This window comes from Tupaia chinensis, unplaced genomic scaffold (genome assembly GCF_000334495.1).
Source record: "Tupaia chinensis unplaced genomic scaffold, TupChi_1.0 Scaffold144255_1, whole genome shotgun sequence".
NCBI lineage: Eukaryota > Metazoa > Chordata > Mammalia > Scandentia > Tupaiidae > Tupaia > Tupaia belangeri.
The window spans coordinates 3,955,469-3,974,603 of NW_006204113.1; the positions used below are offsets into that span (position 1 = coordinate 3,955,469).

Genomic DNA, 19,135 nt, shown 5'->3' on the forward strand with positions numbered 1-19,135 from the left:
GAGTCTTAACTGCAGGTATGATCATGTCACATCCCTGCTTAAAACCCTTTAATAGGTGCAGCTATAGTTGCAAAGGTGATGGGAAACTGCTGTGGGATGCTGGGGTCACATGGGATGCCAGGTTTGGATCCCAGGTTAATCTGAACTAGGGGCACTGCCTGTGATTCTGGCTGGTGGGGAGGCTGTGTGGGAAGGATCAAGGCATGCTTAGCCCCTGTCAAGGCTACCTCCTCTCTCTAAAGAAAGAAATAACAAATGATTGAAAAACCCTAGCCCAGCCTGGGTGGCACAGATCATATAGCACACTGGATTGAGGTGCTGGAAGTCCAAGGATGACCACAGGTTTGAATCCCTAGGTAAGGCTGAAAGCATGCTGAGTGTGCATGTGGATGCCCAAGATCCTGAGGAGCTAAAAGACAGGAAAAGGGGTTGCAGCATGGCGAGATCCTATTGAGTCTTTCTCTCTCTTGTGCATATGGATGCACACACAGAGACATTCTCCATCATTGGCAATAACAAACGATCTTTAATAGCTTCCCATGGGCTTTAGGATAAGGGATGTGCCCATTAGCATGGCTTACATGCAGGACGTGCCCATTAGCATGGTTTATATGCAGGTGGGTATGCCCCAGGGAAGGGGAAATGAGTTTGGTCTGTTGCTCTGCATTGATTATTAATAGTCCCATTTCACTCTCAAAAATATCCTAATTTGAATGATGAGTCACGTGGTCACCCATTTATAAAACTTCTCATGAGCTGGCCTTAGACTGTCTGTCCCTCCAGGCTAGCCTCGCTCATGGCTCAGCCCTTGTCGCCATCTATGACCTCTTCACTAAAATCTGCCATGTTTCCTTCAAACTTAGGTCCTGTGCACATGCCATTCTTCTGCTTGAAATCCTCCTTCTTCTTTCTTCACAAGGCTAATTCCTACTCATCCCTTAGGTATTGCTGTGGCTTGAATTGTGTCCCTCCAAAATTCAAATGTTAATCTCCTAATCTTCAGTACCTCAAAAAGTGACCGTATTTGAAAATGAGATCTTTATGGTGGTGAACGAGTTAAAATGAGGTTATCAGAGCAGGCCTTAATCCAATATAGCTGGTATCCTTATATAAAGGGGACATTTGGGGACAGTCACATACACAGGGAAAATGCCATGCCAAGATGAAGGCAGAGATCTGGATGATGTTTCTATAAGCCACAGAACACAAGAGGACCAGCAAACCAGCAGAAACAGGTAACAGACATGGGACAGATTCTCACCCACAGCCCTCACAAGAAACCAACCCTGATAACACCTTGATATCAGAATTCTAGTCTCCAGAACAGTGAGACAGTTTCTGTTGATAGAGTCACTTGATATTGTTATGGCAGGTGGTTTGTTATTGCAGGCCTAGCAAACTAACACTGTACAGATGTCAGCCGAAACAACACTTGCCCTTCCCAGGAACCCTTCCCTAACCACCGGACACCACCCTCAGATTAGATGAGGTGTACCTTCTGCACATTCCTACTGTACCCTGGATCATCAGGAACGCTAAAAGTTTAGGCACCTGCAAGTTTAAACCCCAATCAGCAAGTCACAAGTCATCAACTAAGTAAGTTTAGTCAAGTAATTTATAAGAACAAAAAAATATTCAAACTTGGAAAAAAGAAAAATTGTGGTGACTTGATTTCTCATATCATGCTGGAAAACATTTTCTGACAAGTCTTGTTAAGAAAAATGGACTCTGTACCTTGCTTTGAACCCTGTCTGACACTCCTGGGAATGTAAACTTGCTGTCACAGTACACTCATTAACGGCCCCCAGGTGATAAGGCAGGTGTGATCTTATAGGTTAGAGTTAACTCTAGAACAGACAAAGGCTATGATTGTGCACTTTGTAGAATAGTAACCTTAGGGTATTACGGTTTTAGAAGGCTCTGAAAAGTTAACCATTCTTGTATCCAACCTAGACATTTTATTTAGCTATTCCTTTCTCTGTCTGTGTGTTTGTGAGTGTACTTTAAGTACTCAGGATCTACTATGGGCTGAATGTTTGTGCCCCACCCACCTCCAAATTTCTATGTTTAAATCCTATCCCCTATGGTGATGGTATTAGGAGGTAGGCCATTTGGAGAATGATCAAGTCAGGAGACTGGCATTCATTCCCTCATGAAAAAGACTCCAAAGGGCTAACACATCCCTTCTACCGTGTGAGGACAGAGTAAGAAGGTGTTGTCTGTGAATCAGGAGATTCAATATCCCTCACCAGATATGGAAGCCACTGGTGCCTTGATCTCCAGAACTCTGAGAAATAAAATTCTGCTGTTTATAAGCTGCCCAGTCTATGGTATGTCACTATAGTATCCAGATTAAGACAGGAACCAGCTTCTTTTGTCTTTCTGCCAGTACTATTATTAAGGAGTTATGTAAAACTTCCCTGTGTGCTCACTCTCTCTTGGAGATTCTGCTGTAACATCTAACCTTTCAGTATACTCGTGAACAGCCCCCAGGTTTCCTGCAGTTTCTCTCTTTACAATGAGGACCATTATAGCTGCCTCATGGGATTTTGGTGAGGATTAAATGGGCCAATTCACTGGAAATCCCAGTAAATGCCTCTCTGATAAAACTGGTGGTGGTGATGATAAGTCCATCCATAGTAATTAGCCTACGATACTGTCTTTGCTCATGGACCCCAGATGACCCAGATCCCACCAGTCTGAGACTCCAAACATGAGAACATTCATTCCCCCCTTACTTTTTTCAAAATTGTTACATAATATACAAATCCACTATGTTCTGTTTAAACATTAGAGCTTTCAGGTAAAGTGTTCTTGGCCATATTTATTTCCAAGAATTAAATCATGGTATTTGAGCTCCTGTGGGTAGGACTTTTGGAAATTAATTTCTTTTGAAGTTTCACAGAATTATTCCTGGGAGTCCCCAAGGGGCTGCCTCCCAGGACCCACAGACCAGCTGCTATCACCAAGTCATGTTCCCCTCCCTGTTCATGTTCCAGCCCCCTCTTGTCTAAGTTGGCTCTAGCAAAGCCACTTGATGAAGCCTCATGCTGTTGGCCTGCATCATGGGACTAAATCCCACTCACATTTCTGTGCAGCACCTAAGGGTGCCATTAGGACTGTTGTCAGAGTTTCCAACCTTAGGGGGCCAGAGTAAAGGCCTGGAGGAGGGTCTACCTCTCAGCTCCACTCGTATTCACTCATGGGACTCCAGAGCACCTCTGCCAGTGCAGAGTTACACAGAGAATCTCTGCACAGAGAAGAAGTTTTGATCTTCCCTCCCCCTCCCACCGCCAGCATCTGCTCTGTCCTCTGCTCTCCTCATCCCTGACCCCTTGTCTCTCATCTCCAATCCAAATTTCCCAAAGATAAGTGCCCATGAATATTAAGACCTGCAAACAAATATAGGGGAAGGGAGGGAGTAGCGAGGAGCTATTGTATGCCTCTAGTCTCAATCCCACCTCTGTCCAGCAAGAATGTCTTGTTACAATGTCTAGCTTCTGCTACTCAGTAGGCTAAGGTCACACGGGAGGCCCAGGTTCAATTCCCGGCCCACCCTTAAAGCTAGGTGTGGTGACATCCACCTGTCATCCCAGCTACTCAGGAGGCTGAGGCAGGAGGATCATGATACTGTAAGGTTTTGTCTTTAAAAAAAAAAAAACAAAAACACAACAACAAAAAACCACAACCAAATAAAGCTTCATTGCAGGAGTCTCAGACTTCTCCACTTTAAAATGCCAGAAATACATTTCACATCCAGCAGTAATTATCGGTTGAATCCCAAAATGCCTACAAAGACCAGGAAGTTAATATAAATACATGAGATATCCTGAATATACACTTCTAGGTTAGCAGTTGGCAAACTCTTTCCACAAGGGGCCAAACAGTAAATATTTTTAGCTCTGCAGACCATATATTGTTTCTATCACAATAACTCAGCCTTTTTTTTTTTTTTAATCAAGCAAAAGCAGCTACAGAACATATGTAAACAAGTGAACATGGCTCTGTTCCAATAAAACTTTATTTATAAAAACAAGTGGTGAGTCAGATTTAGCTTAAGGTACCATAGTTTTCTAAGCCCTTTGTAAGGTGGTGCAGGCCACTGGGAGCATCCAGAGTGAGCAGCCCCTCACTGGCCCACACATCTGTGGCCATGTGGAAACACAAGTCCAGAATTGCCTGTGTTTGAGAGAGGGCAGCCAGATTATTCTTTTTCCACATTTTCCCAATTTTAAATATATTTTATGGGCCAAAAAAACCATATCTGTGGCCTAGAATTAACCTAAATATCATCATTTTGAACCTCTGACTTAAATGAATAGATATGTCATAGGCACTCTTAGGTATTGTGCACACTTTTGCTCAATTAATTATTGGAAAAATCATATTCAGAGATATTGTTACATCCATGCTACAGATTAGAAAATAGAAGCTCAGCCTCCCCAAGATCACATAGCTGGGAACCTGTGGAGGCAGGATTCAGGCCTACATCTGTTACATTACATTGCCTGTGCTCACTCCCCTGCACTGCTATTTTTATTTGTTTAGTTAGCTAGTTTTTAAGATTTTGCTATAAGGTGCATATGTTCACTAGAAAGAGACAGAGAGAGAGAGAAAGTGAGAAATCGCTTCCCCTGGCAGGGGGTGGCCACACCACAATCTCTTCTCTATTTTCCTCTTGAGATTTTGGGCACAAGCACACACCACCCAATATGATTTTCAAACTGCTGGGTCCAGGATTCGAACTGTGGTGAGCCATGTGGGAATCCAGCACCATAATAACCACACCATGCCTGGCTCCTTACTGCTACTTTTAATATCTATAGGTTGCACTTGTGTAAGACAGGAAGAGTCATCTGCTTTTAGGACTATCAGAAATTATGTGTTTACCTTCTCACATGGCTATCTTGGCCTGTGTATTCAGAACAGTGAGAGAATAAATTTCTGTTGTTTAAGCCACTCAGTTTGTAGTACTTCATTATTATTATTATTAATTGCCACAAGACACATATGCTCATTAGAGAGAGAGAGAGAGTGAGAGATAAAGTACTCCCCAGTAGGACATGGTCACACTGTAGTCCCTTCTGGTCCATTTCTTCATCCCATTGGGATTTTAGGCACACACACACACATATGCTTCATTTGTTTATAGAGCTGCTAGGGCCACGACTTGAACACGACCGGCCGTGTGGGATCCGCCTCCTTAACCACTATGCTATGGGGTTGGCTGGCCTCAGTTCGTGTATTTTGTGACCAAAGTCTTAGCAAGTTAGTACATCCAACAACAGGTGAACAGATAAACTAAGTGTGATATACCCATGCTATGGAATAGAAAGGAATGACCACTGAGGTATATAGTAGCATGAGAGAATTTCAGAATAATTTCACGGTACCAAAAAAGCCAGGCAAAAACAATATATGTATGTATGACTCCCTGTATATGTAACTCTAAAAGAGGGACCAGCAGTTAGCATAATGGCTATGTTGCTGGACTCCCATGTAGTGGACTGCGGTTCGAGTCCTGAACCCGGTGGCTTAAACTCACGCCGGGCGCGTGTGCGTGCGTGCCCAAGATCCCGAGAGGAGAATGGAGGAGAAGGGATTGCGGCGTGGCCACTCCCCGCTGGGGCGTGGTTTCTCGCCTTCTTTCTTTCTGCTCTCTGTCTGACGAGTGCACACGCCCTATAGCAAAAACCTCTCAAAAAAAAAAAAAAAACCACACACACACACAAAAACAAAAACAAAACTCTAAAAGACACAAATCAGAGTGACAGAAACCAATCCTGGGGACAGGTTAAGGGGTGGGGTAACAGTGGCAAGGGCCAATCAAAAAGATCTGAAAGAGCACAAGGAAACCTTCAGGAGTAATAGGTATATTTACTTTTTTTTTTTTTTATTATAGTGATGGTTTCATAAGGGTATACATAAATTAAAACTTATCAAACTGTATAGTCTATATGTGAGCAGTTTATTATATGTCAATTATACCTCAGTAAAGCTATTATAAACCCTATATAAACTACATGTGGTTGCTTAAATTTAAGATCTTTTTCCTATTTTTATATAAGAAATGCTGGTATGTAACAATTATCCTTAGTCATTCCTGGAGTATTTTGTATTTCTCCTTAATAAGACAAATTCTTCCCAAAGGGGTTTTTGTCATGAATGGGCGAGTGAATATAGCCTTGAAGTTGACCACAGGAAATGACCCAACAGAGACCAAAGATGTGCCTTATCCACAAGTATTTCCTAGACAGTTTGCAAAGGTGGTATAGTTTCGCTCTCTCAAGTTTGCAATTGCTCTACTGTCCCTAAAAACAATTACTTCAAACTGAGCTCTAATACAAAGACCCTCTTAATTTCAATATTACATAGTAGAAAACATGTGAATAACTCTAAAGTACCATTTTTAAGAAAAGATAAAACTTCTTGTATATAGAAATGTATTCTTTGCCTGACAAATGAAACATTACAGTATGTTAATAAGAGAAAGAGTAACTAACTTAGCTCTCATATAGTTTTTGCCCTGTCAAATTTGATGCGTCAATATAGAGACCTTATAAGTGGGAATTTTATGCCATCTATTCTTCTTGTTTTGGAATTTTCATGTATATTTTCTTTGACAATACCTAGAAGGGTAAAATTAAAAGGTAACCCAGTGAAAGGAATTCTGCAGGGTGCCAACACTTACCAAAGGGCTAGTTCAAATTCTGGGAGAGTGGAGTAGCTAGCCAGGTAGGTGCCACAGTAACTGAACGCAAGTAAAGTGTAGTCCAGAAGAACATTACCTAAAATAAAAAAACTTGTCACAGGATTTGATTATCACCTACAGATACTATCCTCTTAAAGTTTACTTACATTTCTAATGATTATTCACATAACTCAAAAACAGCAGTTGGAATAAGAGATCTTCCGGTTGATCTCTAAGACTGGGAATGGAAACCCAAGAGCAAAGCTGAAATTCATTTTTAAAAGATAGTAGAGTGAATTAAGACCACTAGGTCACTGTCTAGACTTCAGCGCAGAACTGAGTGTACTATATCTGATATGGCCCAGCATGCTTTACAATCACCTAAGAACTATAAAATATCCCAGAAATATATGAGACATAGTGATGAGAACAGTTATCCAGGGAACCAGCAGTTAGTATAATGGCTATATCGCTGGACTCCCATGTAGTCGACCGTGGTTCGTGTCCTGGACCCGGTGGCTTAAAACTCACGCCGGGCGCGTGTGTGCCCAAGATCCCAAGAGGAGAATGGAAGAGAAGGGATTGCGGCATGACTATCCCCTCTGGGGGGTGATTTCTCGCTTTCTGTCTCTATGTCTCTCTCTGTCTGTCTGGCGAGCGCACGTGCCCTATAGCAAAAACCTCTCCAAAAAAAAAAAAAAAAAAAAAAAAAAAAAAAAACAGTTATCCAAACAACTTTATCCAAATACCTTGGGGAGTTTTTTGTTTTTTTTTTGGGGGGGGGAGTTGGTGCATGTGCTTGCTAAGGGGAGAAAGAGAGCGAGAGTGAGGGGAAAAATTAGAAATTATCCCCTGGGGGGGATGCTGCAATCCCGTCTCCTCTGTTCTCTCAGGATTTTGGGCACACATGTACATGCACCCAATGTGATTTTCAAGCTGCCTCGGTTCAGAACTTAAACCTCTCAGTTGGCTATGTGGGAGCCAGCTGCTTTAACTTCTATACCATCTGCTGGCCCAATTCTATCTTATTTCTTTATCTTTATACTCTACATTATAGGCTCATATTGGCCCTTAGCTTAATATCTTTCAGCTCTTAGAACAACTATAAGAACTTCTATTCTTCTCTGTACCTATAGTTTAAGAAATGCAACGTCAGTTTAAAAGTCTCAGCAACATGTTTAAAGTGCCTTCATGGAAATGCTAAGACAGATGAGTGTGTCTCTGCTTTCTAGTAAAGGAGCATATGAGAGTCTCATTTCCCCTCTTCTTACGTGCTGTTTTTCACTATGGTTCCGGAAGTGCAAGCTTCACTTCTCCTAGGTCTGTCTTTTTACCTTCATGTCTCTGTTGTTTGTTCTGTGTACTGTATTTTTTTTAATGATTTTCCTGATGACCCAATATTTATTTATTTAACCTGTTATATAATTTTTAAATTTGACCAGAGAGAGACAGAGAGAGAGAGAAAGGGGAAATGATAATGCAAGTCACCAGGTTCAGGATTTGAACCATGGTCGGCCGTGTGGGAGTCCAGTGCCTTAACCACGAAGCCACCTGCTGGTCCCAGTGGTCTGTGCATTTTAATATCTCTGTTCCTTCCTTTTTTTATCCTTTTCATTTTAACTAACTAAAACACTAAAATGTGATTCTTTTATTTATTGAATTTATTCAACATCGTCTAATTAACAAAGCAAACAACATATATTTATTGAGCATTTAATCCAAAAACAAAAATTAAAAACAAAAATTTTCTAGAGCACATGTGCTCACTGGAGAGAGAGAGAGGAAGAGAGAGACAGAGACAAAGTAAGAAATCATCCCTTCTGATCTTGAAATTATGGGCATGCATGTACACACACCCAGTATGTTTTTCAAGTCACAGGATCCGGGATTTGAACTACAGCTGGCCATGTGGGATTCAACCACCTTAACCACTACACCACTGGCTAGCCTAATGGAAATTTTTCTATAGAATGAGGACTTAGTTAAATTTTCTATTCCCTCATATTAAAGATTATTAATTTTATAATCCCTGTAAATTAAAAAATATTTTTTACAAAAATATTTTAAATGCATAAGAGAAACTATATCCTCTGTAATCCTACCACTAAATTTGGTAAACTTCTTTTGTTTAAATTTGCATGTAATATTCAATGTGTTTACTTAAAAATATATATATGTATTTTTTTTCTTTAAATATAACTGTTTCTTATAGCTATACTACCATAAAATAAAAATTATATATGTAATAATCCATTTTAAAAATGGAATTTGGATCAGGCCAGTCCTATAGTGCAGTGGTTAAGCACTGTGCATAGGGAGCCAGATCCCACATGGCCAACCACAATTTGAATCCCAGCCTTGGTTGCTTGAAAACACACTGGGCACATATGCATGCACACCCAAAATACCAAAGGCATGGAGAAATGGAGGAGAAAGAACAACACTTCATGGTGTGTGTGTGTGTGTGTGTGTGTGTGTGTGTGTGTGCGTGTGGGGGTGCTTTCTCCCTCTCCCTCTTTCTCTCTTTCTCTTTGGCAATAACAGGTACCCTCTGACAATAAAAAAAAGAAATTAAAAAAATCATGCCAGGATATGTTTATGATCCTTACAGAATGGAGAAATGAAGGAAAAAGGACTTTGGTGTGACTATGTCTCTGGGGGAGGTACTTTCTCTCTCTCTCTCTGTCTCTCTTTCTCTTTCCGGCAAGCCCATGTGCTCTCTGGCAATAAAAAAATAAATGTATTAAAAATGGAACTTGGATTATATGTAACATTGTATCCTATTGTTTTTTATGTATATTGAGCATTTTATCATTTGCTTAGTCTTCAAAAATGTGATCTGTAGTGCTGTGTAATGCTGTTTTATGAGATGTCTTAGTTTATTTAGCCATATCCATAATACTATAGATGTAGGTTTACATTCTTTTTCTATTATGACAGTGTTTTTAATTCTTTTGCACATAAATCTTTGACCACACTTCTGATTATTTCCTTAAAGTTGAGTTCTACTTCTTGAAGTGGATATACTAGGTCAAATAGACTAAATATTTACTATCCAGGAAGACTAATAATTATACCGCCACCTTCAGGAATATATAAAAAGAATGACTCTGCCTGGTAATTATGATCTTTAAAGAAAAGTGTGACAAGACAATCCAGTGGGGAAAAGAAATTTTCTTTAGCAAACGGTACTGGAAAAACTGGATATCCACCCACGGAAAGAAGAAATTAGACCCCTATCTCTCACCATTAACAAAAATCAACTCAAAATGGATCAAAGATCTAAACATAAAACCTAAAACTAAAAATATTGGTGGAAGGAGCCAGCAGATGGTGTTAAGGTGCTGGACTCCTGCATGTTCAAACACAGTTCGAGTCCCTGACCCAGTGGCTTGAAACTCATGCCAGGAGCATGTGTGTGCTTGACCAAAATCCCAAGAGGAGAATGAAAGAAAAGGATTTGTGGTGTGGTCATCCCCTCAGGGAGTGATTTCTCACATTTTGTCCTTCTGTCTCTCTCTGTCTCTCCAGTGAGTGCACGTGCCCTTTACTAAAAATCTCTCAGAAAAAAAATAGTGGTGGAAAACACAGAAGAAACTCTTATAGACATTGGAGTAAGCAAAGAATTCTTAAATAAGACCCCCAGAGCATAAGCAATAATCTCAAGAATATACAAGTAAGACTACATCAGACTAAACAGCTTCTGCACAGCAAAAGAAACAATAATTAGAGTGAGGAGACAACCTCAGAATGGGAGAATATATTTGCTAACTATGCCACAGATAAGACACTGATAGAATATACAGGGAGTATAAGCAGCTTACTCACACACACGCAAAAATTAATTGATCCAGGGAACCAGCAGTTAGCGTAATGGCTGTGTCGCTGGACTCCCACGTAGTCGACCGCGGTTCGTGTCCTGGACCCGGTGGCTTAAAACTCACGCCAGGCGCGTGTGCGTGTGTGCCTAAGATCCCAAGAGGAGAATGGAGGAGAAGGGATTGCGGCGTGACCATCCCCCCTGGGGGGTGATTTCTCGCTTTCTGTCTCTATGTCTCTCTCTGTCTGTCTGGTGAGTGCACGCGCCCTACAGTGAAAATTTCTCCAAAAAAAAAAAAAAATTAATTGATCCAAAGAAAAGATGGGCAAATGAGCTGAACAGACAACTCTCCAAGGATGACATATGAACAACCAAAAGCATATGAAAAAATACTCAACAACATCTCTTAGCATAAGGGAAATGCAAATGAAAACCACAATGAGATACTACTTAATCCCAGTCAGAATGGCTAAGATTAAAAAATAATAATAATAAAAAGAACGAAAAGTGCTGGTGAGGCTACAGTAAAAAGGAAACCCTTCTACATTGTTGATGGGAATGTAAATTAGTACAGCCACTGTGGAGAATAATATGGAGGTTCCTTAGAAACCTACAAATAGAACTACCATATGACCCAGTAATTCCACTCTTAGGTATCTATCCAAAGGATAGGAAAACTAGGAAAAACACTTGCATAACCAAGTTTACTGCAGCATTATTCACAATTGCTAAGACCTGGAACCAATCCAAATGTCCAAGAACAGATGAGTGGATTGAAAAAATGTGACACATAAATAGTATGGAATATTTCTCAGCCCTAACAAACAATGAAACCAGATCCCTAGCTATCACCATTAACAAAAATCAACTCAAAATGGATCAAAGATTTAAACATAAAACCTGAAACTAAAAATATTAATGGAAGGGGCCAGCAGATGGCATTAAGGTACTGGACTCCCACATGACATCTGATACATAGTGGATGAATAAGGAAGATTTAATGGTAAGTGAAACAAGCCAGACTATGAAAGACAGGCATTATAAGGGCATTGATAATCTATTCCATGAAATCCTGGAAGAAAATTTCCTAAACTTAGAGAGGCATTCAAAGATCCAGACCCAAGATGCACAAAGGACCCCAAATAGAATCAACCCAGGAAGATCTTCTCCAAGACACATTATAGCTAGAATAACTAAAACCACAGACAAAGACAAGATACTCAGACTGGCAAGAGAGAAACATCAAGTTACCTACAAAGGATACCCTATCAGGCTAACAGTGAACCTCTCACTGGAAAGAATGTGAGCATGGAAAGAATGGAAAAATATACTCAAAGTATAGAGTGAAAAACAATTTTAACCAAGAATACTATATCTAGCAAGATTATCCTTCAGATGGGAAGAGAAGATGAGAACATTCTCAGATAAACAAAACCTGAAAGAATTTACCCACACCAGACCAGTTCTCCAAGCAGTTCTGAAGGGAGTGCTATCTCAGGAAAACTAAAGTCAGACACAGAGAAATAAGTGTTCTGAAACAACTAAGAAAATGGCCAGCTTAAAGGTAGGGATAAGTCCAGAGTTGAACGTTATCTTCCAGAATTTAAATGGAAAGATCGGACTGCAATAGAAGATAAAGTACATGAGTTGAACTGGTGAAATAGAATCTTATAACTTTTGACTAAAATAATACCGATCTTCTTCTATGCTTTGCTTTCCAGAGTTAAGGATTTTTGTCTTCTCTTGAGTTGTGGACAGGCCCATGTACCTACTATTAGAGCAGAATCCTAACCTGTTTCCTGGCTTTAAGTTTTAACCAAAGTTCCCTTAACGTTTTATTATTTTGATTTATTAAAGCTAAAACTGCTTTTCTTGAAATTAAAAAATATATTTAAAAAAAGATCTATTTAATGACCACAGTAAGCTATATTGCCTCAGCTAGGTGCTACTTTATAGTATATTCATTCTACCCACAGAGTTTCATGCCTTAAGTCAACATGTGTTCACAGATATTTATATATCACCTGAACTTGCTATTGAAAGTATTTAGATGAATTAAGATATTTTGTCAATCAATTAAATGTGGGGAAAAAATAGAGGAATGAAAAGCAACTGCAGATACCAGAGACAGTGTGGGAGGAGAGTGGGAAATGGCAGAGGGTAAGAAATACGGGAAAAATACAGATAGATACAAGAAACAAGAAATGGAAAATTATTTGTTGATGATAACATGTATGACTATGCCACTTTATAGTGTATGCTGAATGGTAAATTGCATTTTGTGTGCTGTGGTGATGTTCGGTGAAAAAATGTAAAATAAATAAATATTTTTTTAAAAAATAAAAAAAGGAAGAAAGACAGGCATTGTATGTCCTCACTTAATAAATACCAAATGTCTACAATCTATAGCAGAAACTGAGAGGTTGGAAGGTAAAATAAAAGGGAGAGGAGGGGGTGGGTAATAAAGGGTGAGTAATAGGGGGTGGGAGGGAGATAATCACGGAAAATAAAACAAAACATTTAACAAACACAAATATGAAAAGTTATCCGTCAATGATAATGTACATGGTATATCTTTGACTTAACTAATATGCACTTTATTTATGCTGAGAAAAACCATATTGTATACTTTAAAGATGTACAGTGGTTAAATATAAATTTTAAAAATGTAAACTAAACAAAACAAAAACAATGATGCCAAAGATAACTTTGGAAGAATACACACATTGTGATAGTTAAAGTATGTTTTAAAGACAATTTTTAAAAATGAAGAAAAGTGTGATTTAAAACTAGCCAGTGGCAGGACCAGCAGTTAGCGGAACTGCTAAGTTGCCCTATGGCAAAAAACTCTCAAAAAAAAAAAAAAAAAAAAAGCTCAAGCTAGCCAGTGGCATAGCAGGCAAACACAACACTCTGGGAGACTGAATCACATGGGATAGTTCCAGGTTCACGTCCAGAGATCTCTCTCAGTATGCCTGGCACACTGTACCCATGATTTGGGGCTTGCTAAAGGCTGGAAGTGAATTATGGTGTCAAGACTCTATTGAGGGTGCTGTCTCTGTCTCTCTCCCACTCATAGAAGAAGTAAACTTAATTACAAAAAAACAGTATGACCTTAACAGGAAGAAAAACAGCATCCTGGATGAAACTACATTTTTAAAATGACTATTGAGGGTGAATTTTTTTTTTTAATATCTTTGGTCACTTGCAGTTTTGTGAGTTCTCTGTTCAAGTTTCTTTTCTATTGTTCTTTTATTTTTTATTTTTATTGCTAGAGGGTATATGTGCTTGCCAGAGAGAGGGAGATAGATAGACAGGTAGAGAAACAGAAGGAGAGAAAGCACCCTCCAATAAGGCATGGTAGCACTGCAATCCTTTTTCCTCCATTTCTCCATCCTGTTAGGATTTGGGGCATCTATATGCATGTGCCTGGTATGATTTTCAAGGTACTGGGGCCTGGATTAGAACTACAGTTAGACGTGTACAATCTGGCCCTCAACATACAGCACTTAACCACTGCACTATGGGGATGGCCCTCCATTGTTCTAATAGCATATTAGTCTTTGTTCTTATTGTTGTACAAATGCTCTTAAAATATTTAGTCATATTTGTTCCGATATTTTTCTTGATTTATTATTTGTCTTTTCATTTTTCACAGTATTTTTGATGTTCTTTCATTTTAAATCTGTGTGTATCAAATCTTGAATCTTTTCACTTAATTTTTTTCATTTGTGTAGAAAGTTCTTCCTATCTTGAAATCATTTCAGTAGTCTACCATATTTTCTTTTACTTTTCCAAATGAGTTTACTATTTATATAGAAAGTTTATTTTCATCTGATAGTATGTTTTGATGTAGGTATAACATGAGTGTCTACCTTGGTATTGTTCAAATATTCAGTTTTTTTTTAATTTTTAAAAAACTTTTTAGAGTAAGTTATTTATTTTTTATTATTTTAATTTGCTATAGGGGATGTGCACTCACCAGAGAGAGCAAGTGAGAGAGAGAGAGAGAAAGAGAGAGGGAAAGTGAGAAAGCAAACTTTCAGGTCTGGGACTCCAACTGTGGTTGGTCATGTGGGAGTCCAGTACCTTAATCACCACACCACCTGCTGGTCCCCAAATATTGTTTTCTTAATGCCATTGTTGGATAATCCATATCCTGCAGTGTGTGTGTGTGTGTGTGGGTGTGTGTTTCTTTCATCATGTACTTATCTTTTTTTTTTTTTTGGAGAGGTTTTTTTCACTATAGGGTGCGTGCGCTTGCCAGACAGACAGAGAGAGACAGAGAGACAGAAAGCGAGAAAGCACCCCCCAGAGGGGATGGGCACGCCGCAATCCCTTCTCGTTCATTCTCCTCTCAGGATCTTGGGCATGCACGCACACGTGCCCGGCGTGAGTTCTAAGCCACCAGGTCCGGGACGTGAACCGCGGTCGACTACATGGGAGTCCAGCGACATAGCCATTACGCTAACTGCTGGTTCCCATCATGTACTTAACTTTTATGTGCTCTAGATTCTGCCCTCACTCTTCCTCAACTTTCCCACAGACCTAGTGATCCTTACACCAATACACCCTCCTAATTAATACAGTACCATAATGTTAAAATGTCCCTTAGCCTTGCCATCATTCTCTTTCAAATTTTTCTCATTCTCTATTTTTTCTTTTCCAAATGAACTTTGGAATAATTTAAGTACTCCTTACTCTTTAATAAACCTCTGAATTACTTTCTGTGAAAGAAATATATCAGAAATATATTCATTTTAAAATAACCAGCTCTCCATCCAGGAATATGTCTCTATTTAACTATTGTCAACCAGTGATTTTTGTAGTTTTCTTTATCTAAGTCACTCAATTCTTCTTTGAATTACTTCCAAGTGTTTACATCTTCTAATAGGAAGGATATTCATTTTAAAACAAGCATCTTACCAAGCATTCTTTCATTAGTCCTATTAGACTTCTGCATTACCCATAGTGTCTTTTTCCCTTAGCTACATCTTTTTTTCCCCAGTTTCATGCTTTGCTGCATTGGTTAGAACAGCTACAATAAAAGTGGTAATAACAGGTAGCCTTGCTGACTTAGTCTTAATTTCATTGTAAATTCCTTTAGGGTTTCAGTATTCAATGTGAATGCTGGCTATTGTCCTAAATGAATTCATTTCCTTGGGCAGGGCTATAGTCAAATAACCAAGCTGGGGAAATTTTAAAGAGGAAATGTAGTTGTAGTTCACATAGTTCTCAATGTGAGAATAGGTTGTGTTTTAAAAGTTGCCTTATTAATATATTGAAAATACAGACAAATTTCCAAAAAAATAAGTGTTATAAATTATAGCAAAGTTCCCCGGTTTGACTTAAGCTTTTGTTTGACTCATAGGTTACAGAACTAAGCAAGACCAGCCTCAAGCTTCCCTGAACTTTTAGTCCAAGACATATTACTAGTAGAAAACAGAATCATTCAGACGGAGGCTCCAGGAAAGTAAAAGTGCAACAGCCCAGACTGGGTCAACTGAATTTATGAATGAGTCAACGATAATTCAAATGGCAAATAATACTGATTGAGCACTGGTGCATGTGTGTGTGTGTGTGTGTGTGTGTGTGTGTGTGTATGTGTGTCCATCTATTAGCACTATAGCCTTATTAAATATTACTTCTATCCCTGTTTCACAGAATAGGAAATTCAGACTCAAAGACTTGTGTTTAGAAAGTTATCAAACATCAATCCACCTGGACTTTCGATAAATCAGTGAGAAGGACGTGTTCTATAAAATATTTTCAAATTGCATTGATTGCTGTAATAGAGTCTTCTAGAATTGGGCTTCTCAAAGTTTAACAAAGCTATGAATCATTAAACTTTGAGAATGTTGTTAAAATGCAGACTATGATTCTGTATGCCTGAGAGGGAGTTGAGTTACTATCTTTAATTAATTAATTAATTAATTAATGTATTTAGCCAAAGATTTTTTGCTTAGTGGGGATATTTGTTCACTGAAGAGAGAGAGAAAGACAGACAATGAGAAATCACCCCCTAGGCGGGATGGTTATGCCACAATCCCTTCTCCTCCATTCTCCTCTAGGGATGTTGGGCATGCAAATATACATGCCTGTGTGAGTTTCAAGCCTCCGGGTCAGGGGCTCAAACTGTAGTCAGCCATGTGGGAGTCCAATGAAGTAACCATCATGCCATCTGCTGGTCCTGACTTTCTGCCTTTCTCAAACGCTTCCCAAATAGTGCCAATGTTGCTGGTAAGTAGACCACACTTTGAATAATAAAGCTCTACTCCACTTAATTAAATCCTCATTGATCAATTTGAAATGTTTAAAATGGATTATAAAAAAAGAAAACCTTCGAAATACAAACTATTAATACATTTATAAGAACCAGATGTGCTCTTATTCTATAACAAAATCCTTCCATTATGGCAGAGAAAGGGTCCTCAAGATACCTTTTAATTTGGTCCTTCTGATCAATCCAGGAAAACTGTATACGTAGATGAGGGGTTTTAGCCTTCGGTCAGAAAAAGCCACAACTTCATAGGGAACATTAGTTGCCACGACGCCCACAATTCCATTAATACACTGGAGTACAGTCTTCTTCTTGGTTTTAATATTAATAAATATCACATAATTCCCAGAAGGGTAGCAAATGGTGTTGTCGTTGACAAAATGAACATTCTGCTTAGGGAAAGCTTGTACCCATCTTTGGGAAAAGATATATCACTATCAATATAATACATTTAAAATACTTTCTTTTTTTTAAAACGAGGAAAACAAAAGTCATCAAAATCTTTGACACATATTCTATTCATCCCTTTTCTTCGCAAAACATTCTTTAAGATAAAAGAATACATAGTTTAGCTGTGAGATCAGTTTGAATCAATGAATCATAGAAATTTAAATGAACATCTAAAGTTCCATAGATCCTAAGAGCCTTCTTGGGAGAATTTTTTTTAATAAAACCCTCTGACCAAACCTGAAAAAGTCTTAGAAAGATTTCAGAAGCCTTGTATAGATGAAAGAAAAAGAGTGAAAACAATAGTGAAAAAAGAGCTTGATTCTATTAGAAAACAGGATGTATCCTGAGCCAATCTTTTATAACTAGTTATTTTAAAAATACATTTTCAAAAACAACTTTGAGGCCCAGCACTGTGGCACATGCTGGTAAGATACTGTTGTGTAGCTGAGGCCAAATGGGAAGCCTAGTAGATTCCTGGTCTGTCCTAAGAGTCAGATTTGGTGGTGTCTACAGTTTCAGCTACTTGAGAGGCTGAAGTAGGAGGATCACAGCAGAGTGACACCATGCGTTTCCTTTTTTTAAAAATACATATATAAATAACAACTTTGAGTAGGACAGCATGCTTTGAGGTTATAAGCCAAGTGGGAAACATGCTTCCTTACACAGATGAAACATATGCAGCCATTTTTTTAGACTTAAACACACAGATAAATGCAGAAGAGAAGTGGAATGAAATTCACACCAACTGAAGATGTTAGAGCACAAAAAGAACAGGCTTTTAAGGAAGGGGTGTGGGGTAGGCATATGCTACAGGGAAGGAGAATCTGAAATGAAGGAGATTTTACTTTTATTTAACTATTAATAGTATGCCTGAAGATGGCGAAGAAGGCAAATGAAGGACCCAAGTTTGGTCAGCAAGAGACTGGCCAGTCAAGAGACTACAGGATACAACAGGGCTGGTGAGGATGCTGTATAAAACCGAACGCCGGTAACACGCTAGAACGCGGAAGGAAAGAAATACCACCTCTGTGAATGGCTGCAGTGCTATATGCTTTTCGAAGGCCACATTCGGTGCTAATAAACCGAGTTAGTGGATGGAGTGAAGGAAGGGATTGGAGATTGTAGCTTTGGGGTAAATCACCAAGTCAACAAAGACGGGATGAGAGCTGCCCCTGGGGTGCGTGTGGGGGGCTGGGGAAAAGTAAGAGAGGTGATGGCGGGGTGTGAGCGTGAGAAGTGAGTATGAAAAGTAAGGGGAACCGAATCACTGAAGGGAATACTGAGCCAGAAAGAGGAGGCAGAAAGAAGGGTACAAGGGAGAAATACAGGGTATGGGAGCAAGTGTCAGGGTCCAGACAAGGGAATGGGAAGAGGGGGGTCGGAAGGACGAGGTCATACAGGGAGAGTCTACGGGAATGAGTTGGGGTGTGCCAGCGAAGTCAGAATTGCGAGGGGAGCTGCTCTAAAGAATGGGATGGAAAGGAGGGTAAGGAAAAGACGCAGGCTGGGAATTTCCAGGAGACCGGTCAGTCGCGGAGCTGTGGGTGCCGCACCTCACACTCAGGGACGCGGTGGCAACGGAGAAGGCCAAGTCCTCTCGCTCCCGGCCTTGTGCCATGGGCGGTGTTTCTCTCACCCAGGAGCCGGGCACCAAACTCTGGGACCCTCGCTCCATGAGGCGGTTACTTCGGGCCAGGGGAACTGCGGACCCGCTGAGCCGCCACTGTTTACAGGCGTATCCGGGAGACCGTAACACCTGCGCCCATTGGCTCTTCCCTTTCCCTGCTCTCTCGCCCTCTCTTTCTCTAATCAACCTGATTGGCCGCCGTTCGACCAATAGGAGAGCGACAAACGAGGCGAGGGGCGGGCTCTTCCGGGAGGACGCTGGGCGCGG

General features: G+C 39.8%; 1 protein-coding gene across 1 annotated transcript in view; it reads right to left on the reverse strand.

Moving 5' to 3' along the window:
* LOC102483356 (cilia- and flagella-associated protein 43) overlaps positions 1-18,955 on the reverse strand; it is a 128,591-nt gene extending 109,636 nt beyond the window's left edge. The window contains exons 1-3 of the mRNA XM_006166408.1: positions 18,795-18,955; positions 16,952-17,205; positions 6,692-6,788 (exon numbers count right to left, since the gene is read on the reverse strand). Coding sequence (XP_006166470.1) covers positions 6,692-6,788; positions 16,952-17,205; positions 18,795-18,916 — 473 coding nt within the window. The 5' untranslated portion in view covers positions 18,917-18,955. The remainder of the gene's footprint in view (positions 1-6,691; positions 6,789-16,951; positions 17,206-18,794) is intronic.
* Positions 18,956-19,135: the final 180 nt, after the last annotated feature.